The sequence below is a fragment of the Nipponia nippon genome, unplaced genomic scaffold (assembly GCF_047370975.1).
Source record: "Nipponia nippon isolate SJK-2023a ecotype South Korea unplaced genomic scaffold, ASM4737097v1 scaffold_6, whole genome shotgun sequence".
Classification (NCBI taxonomy): domain Eukaryota; kingdom Metazoa; phylum Chordata; class Aves; order Pelecaniformes; family Threskiornithidae; genus Nipponia; species Nipponia nippon.
Window position 1 is genome coordinate 29119719 of NW_028262380.1, and position 18128 is coordinate 29137846.

Consider the following 18128-nt stretch of genomic DNA (forward strand, 5'->3'; position numbering starts at 1 on the left):
TATGCCTCACATTTATAGGGGTTCAGGTGAATTCTAGAAGAAAATCTAGTCCACTGAAATGCCTCTGTAGGATAGCTTTTCACATGTTTTCAATATGATTAGAATTTTGACACTGTTTAGAAAGCTTCCATCACATTATGTGCAAGAGAGTCATTGTAGGTTTGAAAAGAATAACATCGACTCACACACCCAATTCCCTATGATCCACAAGCAGAGTACACTCCATGGGAACATCTGACTGAATTTCAGTAACCCAAATGTTAGTCTTTCCTTCTGATGTCTGTTCTACAGTTTAAGAGATCTTGTTGCTCCCTTATTTACAGCATACGTAAGTACAACCTAATGAGTGGGGAACAAGGAATAAAATTCATCACATCTTTTATCCTAAATAAAAAAAAAAACAACAAAAACAAACAGATTATGCCTGGGTTTAATATCTTCATGTATTTATTATTAACTTGCTCTACCTACTATATAGGAATTAGTTCCAAACATAGTAACAGAAGTGAATGGGCTATTTCACAGAATCATAGAATGGCTGAGGCTGGAAGGGACCTCTGGAGGCCATCTGGTCCAGCCCCCCGGCTCAAGCAGGGCCACCTAGAGCGGGCTGTGCAGAACCATGCCCAGACAACTTCTGACTGCCTCCAAGGATGGAGTCTCCACAACCTCTCTGGGCAAGCTGTGTTCAGTTGCCCTCACAGTAAAAAGAGTGCCTCCTTACGTTCGGAGGGAACCTCCTGTGTTTCAGTTTGTGTCCATTGCTTCTGGTCCTATCACTGAGCACCGAAATAGTCTAGCTCTGTCTTTTTTACACTCTCCCTTCAGATATTTGTTCTGTTATCCTAAATACGTTGTAACTGCATTATAATGCAGAGCCTAAACTGACCAGACTTTATCACACATGGAGAACATCCATCATATTCAATATTGCAAACTGTGGCTATGCTCTGGAATTTTCCAACAAAAGAGTTACTTGGGACAGAAAATACTGCTTTGTCAAAACTGAAATTTTCCACAGGAATTCTCATCTCTTACCAAAGATGAAATAACTCTGGCCAAAATATGAACAGTGAAAATAACATGAAAAAAGACAATAGTACTTCTGGATGTTATACAAGAAAAATCTCTCCCAAATTCTCTTGCTGTTTCATTGTGTATAAACAATTAAATATTCACTGGACCAGAAAGGGAGAAAGAGAGATGATCGAGAAGTCTAATTCAGATTATGTGTAACTCCTGTTGAGCATTACGGACTGTTGCCCATAATATGATGAGGAAACATCTTCACTAGAAAGGTCTTGACATGGAATAGGAACATTGTTTTAGAACTCAAATATCACATCAGAAAATGTTTTTCACTATCTTGTAACGTAGTCCTAGCCACTCGAACATTTTCCAAAATTGCTGTCCATACATACAAAGGGATACAAAAATCTGCATTGATCAGGAAAAAATTTTGGATCACAGGACAAACTGCTTTGGACCATAGTAAGTCTCATACTGATTTATCCACAAGCAACATGATGAGTCCAAGAAAGAAAATACACTTTCAGCTCTCTCTCATTGTGAGAAAGACTGAATTGCAGTCACACTGCTTGAAAGTCCTGTCTTGAACAGGACTGTAGTCGCTGTTTACAAAAGGTAATTTGCTTAAGAGAGAACTGCTCTCTAAGTATACAAGAACCAGAGGCTACTGTTGGAATTTACATCTTTTCCTACTTGTTGGGTAAGTCTGCTGCTGATGCCTTGTTTGCCAGCCAAATAGAGGACCTGTCTTATGCACGACTGGTGACTACACAGCCACCAGTTTTGAGTCCAATATTAATCCTGTCACAATATAAGCAGTTTAAGTTATAAGTATTTAAAAATAAATAAAATTACAAAATACTGTCTTTTTTGGACCTGAGTAAATGTAAAGTTGCTACATATAAAACAGGCTTTAGTGTAACGCCTGTTAAGTTTTGGAAGCATTGTGAGTAAAGAAGCTTTGAAACAGCAGATAGAAATACGGAAGCCCCGGTTCCTGGGTAAACCACAGTTTTGTGGCAAAGTCAGTAATGCTCAAATAAAAAAGGTTTTTACCATGACAGTGGCCTGACACCGGAACAAGTCTCCCAGAAAGACTGTGGAATCTCTGTCCTTGGAGATACCCAGAACTCAGTTGCACAAAGTCATGGGCCACATGACTTAATTGGCACTGCTTTGATGAGGAGTTTGGGCTAGTTGACCAAAAGTGTGAACTAACTTCCTTGTAATGCTAAACATGGTACCTACGATTGTCCCTTCTCAAAAAGTTAGGAGAAACATTGACAGAAGCACACGTAAAGCATTCATGCCCAAGTATCTTATATCTTTACTTTAGTAGCATCTAAAGGCCCCAGCATGAATGGTGCCTGTCTCACCTGTGAGTGACAGTCACAACTTTAGAGCGACTGTGGAGTTTGGACTGACCTTTGGGCTGACCTTCCCATATCCATTCCAACCTAAATGGAGTAACATTATCGAAACAAGCTACCATATAGTACCAAACCACACCTTGCAGAGATAACTGGTCAGCACAAAGCAATTATAGGATATGTCTACACATTCATATCTAAGTGAAGGCAAGCCTGCCCATGTCTGAGGTGACCTGAATTGATGTGACTGTAATTAACACATCACCAAGTTTTATTTAATTCTCAATAATTCTGAATACAGTTCTGCCTCAGTTTCAAAACCTAGCCAAATATACTTCTTTTGAGTATCTGTTCACAGTGCTGCATTGCACAAGTGAGAGACAGCTACTCAGAAGCAAGTGTACAGTAGGTGCAGGAGGCTTGCATGGAGTGGTACAGTACAGGACACAGAAATGAAGATATGCAGTGTTGAAGACCTCAATCCTCTACAATACGTATTAGCCAGAAGAATAACTAGCTTTGCCAGTTTGAATATCAAAATTATTCCTTCATAAAAGGGCTAAAAGTTCTCCAGACTAAACACAGTACCATGTTTTCTTATATTTTGAAAATAAACTAGTAGCTTCTGCTTTACACTTACACTGTGTTGTTTACTTTATGTAAACAATGAATGTCATTAAATGTTAAGAAAAAGTGCAACTGTAAACACCCATTAAGAACGCATCAACAACTCACAAAAGGGAAAATATCTCAATGTCAAATGTTATGAGTATCTCTTAGTACATCAATAATCAAGAGTTATGATGAAACTTTTGTTTCAACTTTGCCCTTTTCAATACTTAATCATTACACATGTGCATTAGAGAGTAAATTAAAGTATTACTTACTGTGTCCTACCCTGCATCCTCATTATACTCTAAAACACCCTAAAAGAGTAACAGTATGAAGCATGTGACCTACTTACTGCAGTTTGTCTGGCTGTTTCTCATCTCACAGAGAGAAGTTCCACAGGGATCAGGACAGGAAGTACATCTCTGGTCTCCCTCCTGACAGACGGTTTGACCTGAGGAAAATAAAAATTTACTATTCCAATTATTTACCAGACTAATAAAAATTACTGGAGTGTAGTGATGAGAAAATACAGTTTACATTACAATTAAGTATTTCCTTTACATAGTTGAGTAAGTATCCTACAGCATTTCAAGTGCAGTCCGGAAGTGTTGTAAGGAAGAAAAGTGTGTGGCACTGTCCAGATGTCACTTTGCTTTACCCCTATGTTTAATATAAGAATTTATATCCCAGTTTCTGAATGAGAGGTCTGGATCTGGACCATGATCCTCTGGCAGAGTATGAAAAGTCATGTAAATCAGATTTCAAAGGGAACAATAGGTCCTAGCTGAAAGAGCATACCCTCTGGGAATTATTCTTCAGTGCCATTCAGTTGATCTATTTCTCATTTTATGATCGTTTTGGTGGACAATAAAAACCATCCTGAAGAAAGGTCGTCAGAGTTGAAGCTTTATTGTCCTTCTTTGGCTGGTTAAAAAACAAACAACAACAACAACAACAAGACACCCAAAAAGGCCATGGTCCTAAAGATGGAATTCAGAGTAACTAAAACCAGCACTTCATCAGAAAGTTTCTGGAGCACATTACCTGGGTAGTTAGTTTCTCTGACAAATCCCTGAAATTGTTTCTGTCTCATAGTGGTGATAGCTCCTTTCCAAACCATTAAATTCTCTCTTCCATATGACTTTTGCAACATCAGTCATTTAATTTACTATTCTGTACACAGAGACTGAACAGTTTGGATTTTATCATCTCATCCTGTTTAAAATGGTTTATTGCAATTATTGCTTAGTGTTTGTATTGCACTACTGTCCACAAGTATTAATCATTCAGTCATGGCATCCTTATATTGGGCATACAGAAGATGCTGAAGAAACGTCTTGTTTCAGTGACCTTGACAACAACCTTGTCCCAAAGAACTGAGGATGTAGTCATATCTACTCATAATTATGTGGATTTACTTCCCTTCATACATGTTATATATTGAAGCAATGGAGCTACTTTCTTTTGCTGTAGCAATTGGCTGTCTTATTTTACAGGTGGATCTTATTGCAAAATGGAACTTGAAAGGCAGGGAAAACCTTTTAACTTCTAAAGCTATCACAAATCTTTACATCAAAATTCATTTTTAAAGTTTGCTCCAACTCCTTCTTATCCCACAGTGGAAGAGTTTCTCAACTCTTTAAAAATAATTGTGTAGATTCTTTTGATCCTAGCACAGTCAATGCTGAATTTCTATAAACACACTCTACCCTGTCTTTGGAAGGGATCATAGAACCAGCTGCAAGTACATCTATATTAGATTTCTATTGTCACAAAATGAATGACAGCAGTAATGTTAATAGATGCCATATCATAAATTTTCTTAAGGAACGTAGCGAAGGAGACCATTTTTCTAATTCGGACATAGATGAAGTAATGGTCATTTGTAGTCCCTATATGTATATATTCGGACTATTACACAAGGTCCCTGTATCCTTATATAGGCAAGTGGCAAGTCACTACATCTTGACCTCCAATTTCTACGCTGATTTCACATATTTACTGTGTTTGTAACAATACCAATATTCCAGATCACTTCAGCCCTAACTTCACTGCCTCTGCTAGGCAGATCCAAATTGTTTGATTTGTAGAGCAGAGAAATCTTTGTATGAAGTGTATGTCCTATTACATTTTCTGTAGTTGCGGAAATCAACAACATAAATAAGAAACACAAAAGAAGGCTACAAACAAGAATTCTACCTTGCTTTTACATGGACTTTGCAAGGAACTAAAGAGGAATAATCCAAATGAAGTCCAAATTCTGCCTACATATTCTCATGAAAATTCAGGATGGACAAGATATGGTTGCATAAAGGAAGAATTTTGCTTTACACAATATTGCAAAATATTAGACAGAATTTTTTGCACATCGAAGAATGATTAATAAGAACAAGGAAAACTTTTGTATTTAAAAGCTTTGCGGTTTAACGCTAAGCGGAAAAGTCTTTTAGCATATAGTGAGATCATTGACTACATAATTATCACCCCATCCTACTCCTCTGCATGTAGTATCCTTGAATCTGTATCTGTTCATCTTACCAAAAAAAGATTTTCAACCATTTCTTCAACATGCACACAGGCAAAAAGCAGTGAAAACAAAACACATCACTGACTTCTAGCCCAGATCATGCACCAACGTTTCCAGTGAAATTCTCTTTTACTAGTGATAAACAAATTTAAGAGGCTTAAGTGGGGTGAATTTTAAAAGTTGAAATGGTTGCTTATAGAATGCTCTAAATAGTTTCGTACTTTTCAATTTATCCCAATCTATCCCATCTGCTTCATCTCTTTTATATTAAAAATGATAGTTTCATTATCAGCAAAAGAAATGGAGGATCATGGAATTCATAGAATAAGACTGAGGTTGGACACCAGGAAAGATGAAGAATAAAAACTGAGCATTTTGTGAGATTGCACAGTCAGAGATAAGGACAAAATCTGGTCCTCAGTTTTTAGATTGCCACAGTCAGAACTGGAAGAAATTTAATGCAAGACCCTTTTGTAACGTCAACATTAATTGCGAAAAAGAATAACAGTAATGTCTATGCTTCAACTTCTCAGTTATTTTTTGGAATAGAGATGTTTAAATTGGAGTGGGAAGATCCCGAGAACTTAATGTGAACAGAAGGGACTGAGTAGACACGCTTATGAATGGAATTCTTCTAAAGAAAGGAGGCTTCTGTAATTACACTGTGTATTTATCTTATGATAACAGGTCTGGTTTAGTCTAATAATTTTTGAATAGGTTGTCCTATTACCATTACATCTGACAGCACTAGAGTTTTCTAAATAAAGTGAATTCCTTTAATTTCTTAAAAATAAGATTCATAAGAGAAAGACATTAATAATTCTTATATTGAATGAAAGGCTGCAATCTGAACCTATACCTTACCAGAAACAGGAGAACTACATGTGAAAAATACCTTCAAATGCTGAAACCATCACAACATGACAACATCTCATTCTGAGTATCAGAATGTACCACAGGACACAAGTGTTTGGGAATCCATGTTACTGGGTTCAAGAAACTGCCTGGTTTCCTTTTCTTTCATACAATCCATCATGAGACAGCTATTATGTAGCTGTGAAAACTTACATTCTCATGTATTTTCCCTTAGTCACACAAAATCGTTAGTTTGCCTATGAAAACATCCTTTCTCTGACTTCCAAGTTCTGATGAAAAAAGGATTTTCATGAGAAAATTCCTCCTCAAACAACACCAATTCCTGTGATAGTAGCTTCTAATTGCTGCAGACAATGTGAATATGTATTATTTATTTCGAGTAACAGCTGATCATGTCAGATAACCAAATACTATGCTAAGTATCACCTCCATTTCTTTAACTTCTTATATTTTTAAGAACTAATAAAACTCTGCTTACAACTTCCTGTGTGAAAGCAGACACCAACCAGCCTTAGCAAGTGTTATTTGAAAGGCAAAGAAAGTAAATTTGTCAGACAGCTTTAACTAAAGGCACTTCAGAACAAAGCAGTCAATATTAGGTTCAGTAAGAAGAGTAAAATGAAGGATATCCTTACTTTCACTGCAGTTTTCTTCATCACTTCCATCTTTACAGTCATTATCTCCATCACACTGGAATGCACTAGGAATGCACTGCCCATTTCTGCACTCCACCAGACCCTGACTATGACATGCTAGAGAGAAAAAAAAAAAAAAGACGATATTCTGATCAACTTAGGTTAATGAAGGTCTTAATTATTTTTGAACATCATCTTGAAGTTATTTTAGGAGAAGCTGGTAACACTGCTTAGCACTGAAGGTCACTAGACATTTTGCATTATATGTAGGCTGTGTTTTCAATAGCCTACAGCTGTTCTGATCTTTAACTACAGGGACTGGAACTATATATGTCAGGTATTAGCAACAGGCTGAGATGAAGGTTCAGCTTTTCCAAGAAAAAAAAACCCATAATTTTTACTCACATAAAAATTGGCACCTTTTCTTTGCCCCCTTACTTACATTCTTTTATTCAGATTAGGTTCTTAGATTTCAGGGAAAATTGTACGATAGTGGTTGCAAGGTCAAGCACTGAATGGCAGCAAGAATGAAAGCAGCACAAGCATAACCTTAATCACATTACACGTGCTAGTTCCCCAAGACTTGATTTTGCAACCTCAGCAATATTCTAGTATAGTTGTTTCACAGATATACACCATCATCATTGGAGTAGACAGAAGTCCAAACTCTGACAAGGTGTGATAAGTCACACACAGACACATCAGAAAGCTGTCACAAACTCAGAATGCCTATAGTTTAAGAGCTTATATATATACATTCATTCATTACTCTTTAATGGGAACATTACAGTTAACAAAAAGCTAATTCTGTAATTAACAAGAAACTGAAACAGAAGGCAATGCTGATACTTCTCAACAATGGCAACAAACGTTCAATTTGCCGCAGCTGTCTACCAGAAGGGACATTTGTCAAGTGTGAACTTCTGAAATCAAATAAGCTTATAGTTTTTCCTTACAAGTAATAAGTAAGTATACTACTTATCTTACATTTTGTTTTTTGTTTTTAAAGAATTTAATTTAGAGATTAAGGGAACTTACAGCAATTGATTTCATCTGATTTGTCTATACAGTCATGGTCACCATCACATACCCAATCAGCTGTTATACATCTCCCATCTCCACACTGATGATGTGTCACTGGATTACAATCTAAATAAAATGCAAATTTGAGGACAAAAAAAAAAAGGATTATAAGTTACCATTTGTATAATTTATATTATTGATCAATTCTTCTATGTGTATAAGCTAATCATTCTTACTAATGAGCCATTTTGCATTAGTAAATTACAGTAAGAGATTTTTTGTACCTGCAGACTTTTTTGCAGGTGGTAGTTACATATGTTCTGAATTCTATTGCCTATACAGATAGTGATGCACTCATTCCTTCTCTCAGGTGCACAGTTGTTTCCATTTACAAATAAACAAGTTTCTAAGATTTGTTAAACAGATTAAAAGATCTTCTGGCTTCCTATCTCATGGAATGATTTTCAGTTAGCCAACATTTTCAGTTGCCATCAGAGAAAACAATTCTCTATGTTTATTTACATTAAATTTACTAAGAAGTAAAAAAAAATGTTTCTCAACTGCCATATTTGGAACTTAATCAGAAACTATGTTTTTTGCATACACTCAGAATTTTTCATAAGAATTATCTGCAAAGAAACTATTCCAATCTTCATCTTACTCTTTCTACCCGAATGCTTCCACAAATAAAGAAAAGCATTCTATTGAGCAGGCTGACTTTACACCAAAATAAACACGGAGTGTAGACACAGTCCAGTCTGCCCAATCTGCTATGAAACTCATTTATAGCCTGTACAAAAAGTTAGATCTTAAATTTTATGTGGAAAAAACTATCTCAAGATAGGAATGTTAGGAGTCAGACTAATGTTTAGAAAAGCCTTTACTCAAAGATGGTTTATGAAAAAAAACCCAACAAAAACTGACAAAAAGTAGTGGAAGATCTTAGAGTATGTTTAATTTGGAGAAGAAAGATAAAACAAACCTCAGAAAAAATTGTGCCTTGAGTTTTAGTTTTGAAATTCTCTATGTTTTTCCGTAGAAAAGCAAAAGAAAAAAGGTGAGAAATAATATTTTAATTTTTAAAGAATTATTTTAGAGCACTTAATTTTTCTCGAGTGTAGTACCAGGAGCAAAAGTTAAAAAAATAAGGCTTTCAAAGTTTTCCAGTATTTACATGTGAAGATTATTCTTTTTTATCACAAAACTTAATTTTTTTCCTATGAAAGTTAAGTGTAGGTAGAAAGACAAATATAAGGAGGCAGAACATACAAAGTTGATTGAAAACAGAATTTGAAAGAAACAGAATTTGATTATCAAAACATACAAGTTCACTATGAAGCTTATGTAAAAACAGTTCAGCTCTAAAACAGTTGGCATCACCAGTATGCAGTCTCCTATGGTTTGCTCTAATCTCAGTTAAATTTAGCCAAGTTAGCAAGAAAGCAACCATAACATCTTCAATTAGTTTAAAACAAATTGCAAATTAGAATATTTCTTCAAAATACCACTACCTTCAAAATTTGGATTAACCCAGAAATCTCCTTTACATCTTTTCAAATTGCATATAGAATTTGTGAGCTGTTTTTACTTTGCCCAAAAAGAATAACAGCAGGGTATATTACTCTTTTAGTAGTTTAAGGAAAAAGATTGCTGGCTTAGGCAAGACTGCTATCTTAAAGACTTTAGAAAACCATAGAACTTTCATTTACCACAGTTTTGTTCATCGCTAAGGTCTCCACAGTCATCATATCCATCACAAACAAAGGTATAATTTAGGCATTTTCCCGTGTTGCAACGAAATACATCATCACTGCAGTCTACAAAATGAAATTTTTAAAATGTTAACATGACATTGGAACATTCATAGAAACTGGAATGTATTGACTAAAACAAGATTAGCTAAAGATAACCTACAACTTACAGGTCTACATTAATACTCAATGTGTACCAGTTTATTAGAATCTCATATGGAAGAACATGAAAAATCAAAAGCAATTTTTAGACATTTTTATTCTGTTCCTACCAATTGCTTTTTTGATCAATACCATGAGGAGAAAGTGCTCTGGTTACACATATGGACCAAAATGTTTAATTAATTTGTACACATAAAGTTCTCGAGAAAGGTTGTGGGTTTCATCAGCTAGGATCATTACTAGGACAGTCTGAGCAACTGATGTGCCTATTAGGTGGAGCTGAAGCTTTTAACAGCAAAATCAAGATCCCCAGACCCTGCTTTTGAGCCTGCCTTTGATCTTACAATGGTTTCAAATGAGCTTTATGCTTTATGCAGTTTTGAGCTCAGAATTTGGCCTGATGCCGTCTCATCCATGAATTCGTACCACTGTCAGCCCTAAGTGGGTTTAGCCTTCCTTTCCACGGCTGAGGCCTTCAGTAAAGCCCTGATGAATATTCTCTCAGAATATCCAAAACGCTTGAATAATACCAGGTTTGATGAAAACATGCAATCTACGTTAGTTAAGAAAGGGGGGAGAAGAGAAAATAGGGCTGGTGGTGTCTGGTCCCATTAGTAATAACTTTTGATTACAAACACACAGTTGGGAAGCCTTCCTCTAGGCTTTTCCTTCACATCTGGCTTTTCCAGGGAGAATGCCAGAATATAGAACAGCTGGGTGGACAATCCCTCCTTCCCGTTGAAGCTACGCCACTAGAACCAAGGAAGTTCTTTGTGCCCTTTTTTACTGCGATATGTGGGCATTTTAAATGAGCTCTTTCCGAGACAACACACAGAAAGAGCTCCAAGAGCAGGGACTGGAACACAAATCTCTCCCTCAGCTAGGATGCTCAATCACTAAACAACAGAATCATGCTACCACTTGCTTCTCGCCTCTTGGCGTGTGACTCCTGTGTTCATGATTGCCGTGGTCCCACTTTGAAAGAAGGGTGTCCTTCTAGGTATATTACACACTGAAAGGTGCAGCACTCTCCCAGAAGGTGCACTGGGGTTTCTGTCCCTCCAGATCAATGTCAGCCAAGTGTTCCACCTCCCTAGGTGAGTGCTCTAACGTTAAGTTTCTCAAGGCTTTACCAACCTCAACTTGAACATGAATCACTTCTTCCCCTTTCCCCCACGGAAGTATTTATGCTTTCTACAAGTTTCACATCATCTCAGAAAGTCCAAACAGGATTTATAGCACAATGCAAAGGACAACGCTTCAGGACATAAAGTAAAATAATACAGCTGAGCCATGAGCTTTGTAGTCAATAGTTAATTTAGCTTTAAAAGAACAAAAGGCATTGTCCTGGTTTCAGCTGGGATAGAGTTAATTTTTGTCTTGGTAGCCGGTATGGGGCTGTGTTTTGAGTTTAGGATGAGAACAATGTCGATGATACACTGATGCTTAGGTTCTTGCTAAGTAGTGCTAAGCTGTTGCTCAATAGGTGCTAAGTGGCGCTCACACTGGTCAAGGACTTTTCAGCTTCCCCTGCTCTGCCGGGTGCACAAGAAGCTGGGAGGGCGCACAGCCAGGGGGGCTGACCCAGACTGGCCCAAGGGCTATTCCATACCGTATGACGTCATGCTCAGTATGTAACCTGGGGGAAGAAGAAGGAAGGGGGGACATTGGGCGTGATGGCGTTTGTCTTCCTGAGTAACCCTTACGTGTGATGGAGCCCTGCTTTCCTGGAGATGGCTGAACACCTGCCTGCCGATGGGAAGCAGTGAATGAATTCCTTGTTTTGCTTTGTTTGCCTGCACGGTTTCTTTGCTTTGCCTATTTAACTGTTCTAATTTATTTTACTTCAATTATTAAACTGTTCTTATCTCAACCCAGGAGTTTTCTCCCTTTTAACCTTCCGATTCTCTCCCCCATCCCACTGGTGGGGAGTGAGCGAGCGGCTGCATGGTGCTTAGTTGCTGGCTGGAGTTAAACCACGACAGGCATGAAACAATAAATACCAAAAACCCCAAACTAAATGAAAATATTTAAGTTCTAGTTTCATGTAAGCAGAACAATAGCCATCTGAGAGTAAAATTCTAAACATTACTTCTTTTGAGTATGCAACAGCATGAAGTACTCTGGCAACCTTTACCCTTATTGATCAGTTTGCAACTTGACAGTTTCTATGCTTCCATTGCCCCTCAAATGAAACAAAGCTGTCTTTTTCTATGTTGTTTCCTCAGGATAAGTTTACTGTTTAATTTCCATCCATACCCCCATTCCTGTTTACATTCATACCTCTGTAGCTGCAGCAGTGTCCTTTAGGGTATGGCAGCTCTCAGGCCCACACAGATAGGGTAAACAAAAAGAATACAAACTTCCTTGCAAGGAAATAAGATTCACTTGATGAAAATCTAACAGTCTTAACGTACATTTTCTTCAACAGGCTGCCCAGGGAAGTGGTTGAGTCTCCATCCCTGGAGGTATTTAAAAGACGGGTAGATGTGGTGCTCGAGGACATGGTTTAGTGGTGGACTTGGCAGTGATAGGTTAACGGTTGGACTCGATGATCTTAAGGGTCTTTTCCAACCTTAATGATTCTATGATTCTAAGATGGGCACTTTGCAGCTGCCATTTGTAAAAGGCTCAACTTAAATTTTGTTAATGATGGAACAAGTACAGTTTTCATAAAATTAAATACAAATTTCTATTATATACTCCACTAAACACAAATAAAGCCTGGTCAATCTTTTGCATTCAGCAGCCCTTTGATCTCTGTTCATGCATACCCTGTTTTCACTTCACTGTTGCATGATGTGTCCTTCTGACCGTGAATCACCTCAGCCCAGGTGATTTGAGGAGTCCCACATTTTAAAGATGTATGTTTAAAGATTTATGTTCAGACTCAATGTACAAATTCTGCCACTTCTAGGATTAAATAAGACCTTAATTCAACAAGACGCTCTATTCTGGAATGTGGCATGCAGTGGCACATGTGTAAACACTTTCTTTTGTATCTTATTACTAAAATGGTCTTCATCTTGTTCACCCTGTGTGAAAGAGAAGTATGACTGAGAAAGTTACACAAGGAGGAAGACGAAGCAAATGTACGTATTAGGGAAGTGTGTGTGTAAGTGCAACCAGAGGGATGTAAGAGAGCCTGCTGCATTCGGTACATTACATGTAAAACTTGCTCATCGGGATCCTTCTGACAGTTCCAAGTTTTGGCACTGATAATTTATGGATTTGTAGATCAGTGTTGCAGCTTCCTTCCTGTTCATATTCCTATGTGATAGCTGGTTGAGCTGAATTCTGATTCCTCAGCTGGGACCTTCCGTTGCACAAAGTCACAGAGTAGATGGTATAAGCTACATCATGAAATCCTAAATATCTGTGTAAAAAAGTGACACTGCTAAGTAAAGTAAACTATACTTTCAAAAAGAGGGATGGATTCTGCTAAAGCCTAACTATTGCCTGCATACTTATTATGGCCTATCAAAGGGAAGAAGAGAAAAATGCATGTCAAGAGCCAGGAACAGAAAAGTGATTGCATCATGTGACCAATTTCTTGATGCAGAATTCTGAAAGGAATTAGGAAGAACTATTAATACGAAAAAGATTAAAACCAGAGACTTCCATGTTTCATAACGTATGTAATTTTCAACATTAAAACTAAGGAGGCACAGCTGTAAGATTCACTCGTGTAACTTTAGACATCTACATAATTTAGTTTCTAAAGCACATATCCCATTTAAAGTATCTGCTTAAAATCAGACAAATCATGCATCAGAAGTGTCTGTTTCTCTCAGTTGATTCTCCATACAGCCAGTTTAGACATTTAGCTCAGATAAAGCCACCTGCACAGGGACAGATGACTCCTTCCCTAATGTATGTAACTTCATAACTAAAAAACAGAGACATCTCCCCAAACTGGTAGCATCTAAAACAAATATAAGAAGTCCTGTATTTTGGGATTGCAGGTGGCAGAAGCTTCGACAGAAGCTTCTGGACATCCCAGAAGAATGCCTCTGGATACATTTACTTTTTTTTTAATCTGGAATTTAATCTGGCATTATGAACCAAACCTGATTGAGCAGTACCTTTGAGACCAAAGGTATTGAGGTGGATTGCTATTACATCTGCTATTACTGCAGATGTCTTTAACAAAAATGGAGGAGGAAACGTAGAGATGGATAAAAGAAATATTAAGATTAATATGAATTAAATATGAAAGGAAATATGTATGTGCATGAAGGCATCAGAAGCAAGAGCAGAACAAGATTCAAAGGAATGCTGTATGTTAATTGCTACAGAGCACTGTAAGCATGACATTATTTAAATGATCAGGCAGCAAGTAAATTAATAACAACCTGACCTAAAGATAAGTGAACAAGAATCACAGAATCACAGAATCATTTAGGTTAGAAAAGACCCTTAAGATCATTGAGTCCAACTGTTAACCCAACACTGCCAAGTCCACCACTAAACCATGTCCTCAAGCACCACGTCTACCTGTCTCTTAAATACCTTCAGGGGTGGTGACTCAACCACTTCCCTGGGCAGCCTGTTCCAATGCTTGACAACCCTTTTCAGGAAGAAATTTTTCCTAATATCCAATCTAAACCTCCCCTGGCACAACTTGAGCCCATTTCCTCTTATCCTATCACTCGTTACTTGGGAGAAGAGACCAACGCCCACCTCGCTACCACCTCCTTTCAGGTAGTTGTAGAGAGCAATAAGGTCTCCCCTCAGCCTCCTCTTCTCCAGACTAAACAAGCCCAGCTCCCTCAGCTGCTCCTCATAAGACTTGTGCTCTAGACCCTTCACCAGCTTCAATGCCCTTCTTTGGACATGCGCCAGCACCTCCATGTCCTTCTTGTAGTGAGGGGCCCAAAACTGAACACAGTACTCAAGGTACAGTCTCAGTGCCGAGTGCAGAGGGACGATCACCTCTGTAGTTCTGCTGGCCACACTATTCCTGATACAAGCCAGGATGTTAGTGGCCTTCTTGGCCACCTGGGCACACTGCCAGCTTATATTCAGCCAGCTGTCAACCAACACCCCCAGGTCCTTTTCCACAGGGCAGCTCTCCAACCACTCTTCCCCAGCCCTGTAGCATTGCATGGGGTTGTTGTGACCCAAGTGCAGGACCTGGCACTAAGCCTTGTTGAACCTCATCAGTTGGCCTCGGCCCATCTGTCCAACCTGTCCAGATCACTCTGTAGAGCCTTCCTACCCTCCAGCAGATCAATGCTCCCACCCAGCTTGGTGTCATCAGCAAACTTACTGAGGGTGACTCGATCCTGAAGATCAAGAACAACCCTGGAGACACAAGGAAAGCAAAAAAAATGTGAGTCTCAGGAATATTTTCAAAAGAATACTCAATCCCTCAGACTGCAAAATGCTTGTCAGAAGAATAAATCGTCACTGCCAACCAAAAAGAAACCAAGACATTATGAGGACACAAATCCAGTGTTTTCCACTGTCAAAAACAAGTGATTCTGGCCAGACCACTTGTGTACACCCTAGGGGTGAGACAATTAAATCCACGAGATTGAGCGCAAGAGAGTGCAATAAGTTTTGTTTAGGAAACATATGGCTTTTCTTCTCAACGAGGTCACCCATTGCATCCAATTACATTGGCAAGCTTCAGCCTTTTGAATCTAAATCTGTCAAATACCCTTACAAAGATACAATTAGTTACACTTTACAGAATCCTGTTCTGAAATTCTATAAAGTGCTTTAACTATCTAGATGAAAAAATATGCTATCTTTTAGCTTGCTTTTTTTTTTTTCCCAAAGCTTAACTTTAAGTGCCACTGCCTAGACACACTGAGGACCATTTTCATTCTCAGAATCTCAGAATAGTTGAGGTTGGAAGGGATCTCTGGAAGTCATCTGGCCCAACCCCCTCTGTTCAAGCAGGGACACCTAAAGCCAGTTACCCAGGACTGTGTCCAGACAGCTTTTGAGTACCTCCATGGATGGAATCTCCACAGCTTCTCTGGGCAATCTGTGCCAGTGGTTGGTCACCCTCATAGTAAAAAAAAGAAATGTTTCCTGATATTTGAGAGGAACCTTCAGTACTTCAGTTTGTGCCCATTGACTCTTGTCCTGTCATTGAGTACCAATGAGAAGAGCCTGTCTCCATCTACTTTACAACCTCCCCTTCAGGCATTTATATACATTGATAAGATGCCCCCTCAGCCTTCTCTAGGCTAAATAGTCCCAGTTTTCTCAGCCTTTCCTCATAGGACAGATGCTCCAGTCCCTTAAACATCTTTGTAGCCCTTCGCTGTACTCTATCCATCATGTCCATATCTCTCTGGTACTGAAGAGCCTAGAACTAGTCATAGTACTTCAGGTGTAGCCTCACCAGTGCCAAGTAGAGGGTAAGGATACTTCTTCTAATGCAGCCCAGGATACCGTTAGCCTTCTTTACGGCAAGGGCACATTGCTGGCTTATGTTCAACTTGATGTCCACCAGGACCCCCAGGTCTTTTTCTGCCAAGCTGCTTTCCAACTGGGTGGCCCCCAGCATATACCGGTGCAGGTTCCTTCCCAGGTGCAGGACTCTGAGCTTCTCCTTGCTGAAGTTCCTGAGGTTCCTGTCATACCATTTCTCCCACCTGTTGAGGTCGCCCTGGATGGCAGCATGACCCTCTGGTGTGACAGCCACTCCTCCCAGTTTGGTGTCATCAGCAAACTTGCTGAGGGTACACCCTGCCCCATCATCCAGGTCATTAGTGAAAATATTGAACACAATTGGACCCAGTGTTGATCCTGGGGTACATTGCTAGTTAGTGGCCTCCAAACAGACTTCATGCCTCTGATTGCCACCCTCTGGGCCCAACCATTCATCTAGTTTTCAATCCACCTCAATTTTCAATCCATCTCATTAACATATATCAGAATGAAATGAATTACTATGACTCCAATACAATGTATAGCTGAGAGAAATCTATTTCTCCCCCCAGAATTCATTATCAGCACAATTATTGAGTAGAGGAGGCAGAGTGAGAATTCAACAAGGAGCGAACTTAAATCACATCAGAGACCGAAACAAAGCTGGAAAGGGCAGGAAAAAAACACATGGACAGGGCTGCACTGTGATAAAGAAACTTCCCAAGGGCGAAAGAACACAGAACAGAATTTGCTGAGACAAAGAAAGTTCCTGAGATGACTGAAACCAAGCCCAAAGACCCAGCCTTCAAGGTGACAGTCAGCAAAGGCAGTTTTGTTCATAAATCCTTTTCATTTCTATTCTACCTTATCAAGTTTCTTTCAGTTTTCCCTTTTAAAGGGTTATTTTTTTCTCTTCAAGGGTTAATGTTTTCTTTTACATTCTAATAAAGCTTCGCCTTTTGAGTTTAAAAGGCTTTTAATCTCATTTGGGAAGTAACTGTAATGAAAAGATTCTCCTCACAGCTCTGACCAACTCATGGAGATTGTGAAGAGTCTCATGTGGTCTCTTCACAAGACTCCAGCAGTAGAAATACTTGCTTTTCTGTAGCCAATCTACTGCTACATAAGTTTGTTTGCTAGAACAAAGAGTCCAAATATTTTTCTCCATCTATATTACCCACACTCTTTGTTTACGATTCTCAAGCAGACAAAACAGCTCCCCAGCAAGCAATGGAGCAGAAATTAGACTAGAAGTGAGCCATGTTTATACCTAGTTACCCTGGTCAATGCATTAATGATGTTTGCTCTAAGCTAAATCTGCTGCTATTGTTTCATATACTCCATTCCCCTCGTCCTCAAGGTTAACAACAAAAATTTGAAAATAAATTTCACGCTAGATAGAACTTTCCTATGAGCAAACACAGTTTGGACTTAATAAGAAGGGAACAACTTTTCCATGTGTTGTTCTGGATCCCATTAAACACTGGAAAGCTATGTGTAAGCACTAGCAGTCAGAATTCAGTTTATACAAAATAGAACAAAGCATAAAAATTCAAATTTTTATTTTCTTTCTCAAATATTGCTAAATATTGCCAAATATTTAATAATTAAATGGTGAATACCAACGAAATTTTTGGGAGTACTGAACATTTTCATTATTATGGAAATGTCAGTCACTGTGAAAGTTACTACTGAGCTATCTTGAAACTGAATAGAAACATCTTATGGATGAGCCTAGGATAAGACTTAAACT

General features: G+C 38.5%; 1 protein-coding gene across 2 annotated transcripts in view; it reads right to left on the reverse strand.

Moving 5' to 3' along the window:
• CORIN (corin, serine peptidase) overlaps positions 1-18128 on the reverse strand; it is a 157396-nt gene that overhangs the window by 40645 nt on the left and 98623 nt on the right. For both annotated transcript variants that reach the window (XM_087735590.1, XM_087735589.1), the window contains exons 7-10: positions 9782-9889; positions 8088-8198; positions 7050-7166; positions 3364-3462 (exon numbers count right to left, since the gene is read on the reverse strand). In XM_087735590.1, the coding sequence (XP_087591716.1) occupies positions 3364-3462; positions 7050-7166; positions 8088-8198; positions 9782-9889 (435 nt within the window). The remainder of the gene's footprint in view (positions 1-3363; positions 3463-7049; positions 7167-8087; positions 8199-9781; positions 9890-18128) is intronic.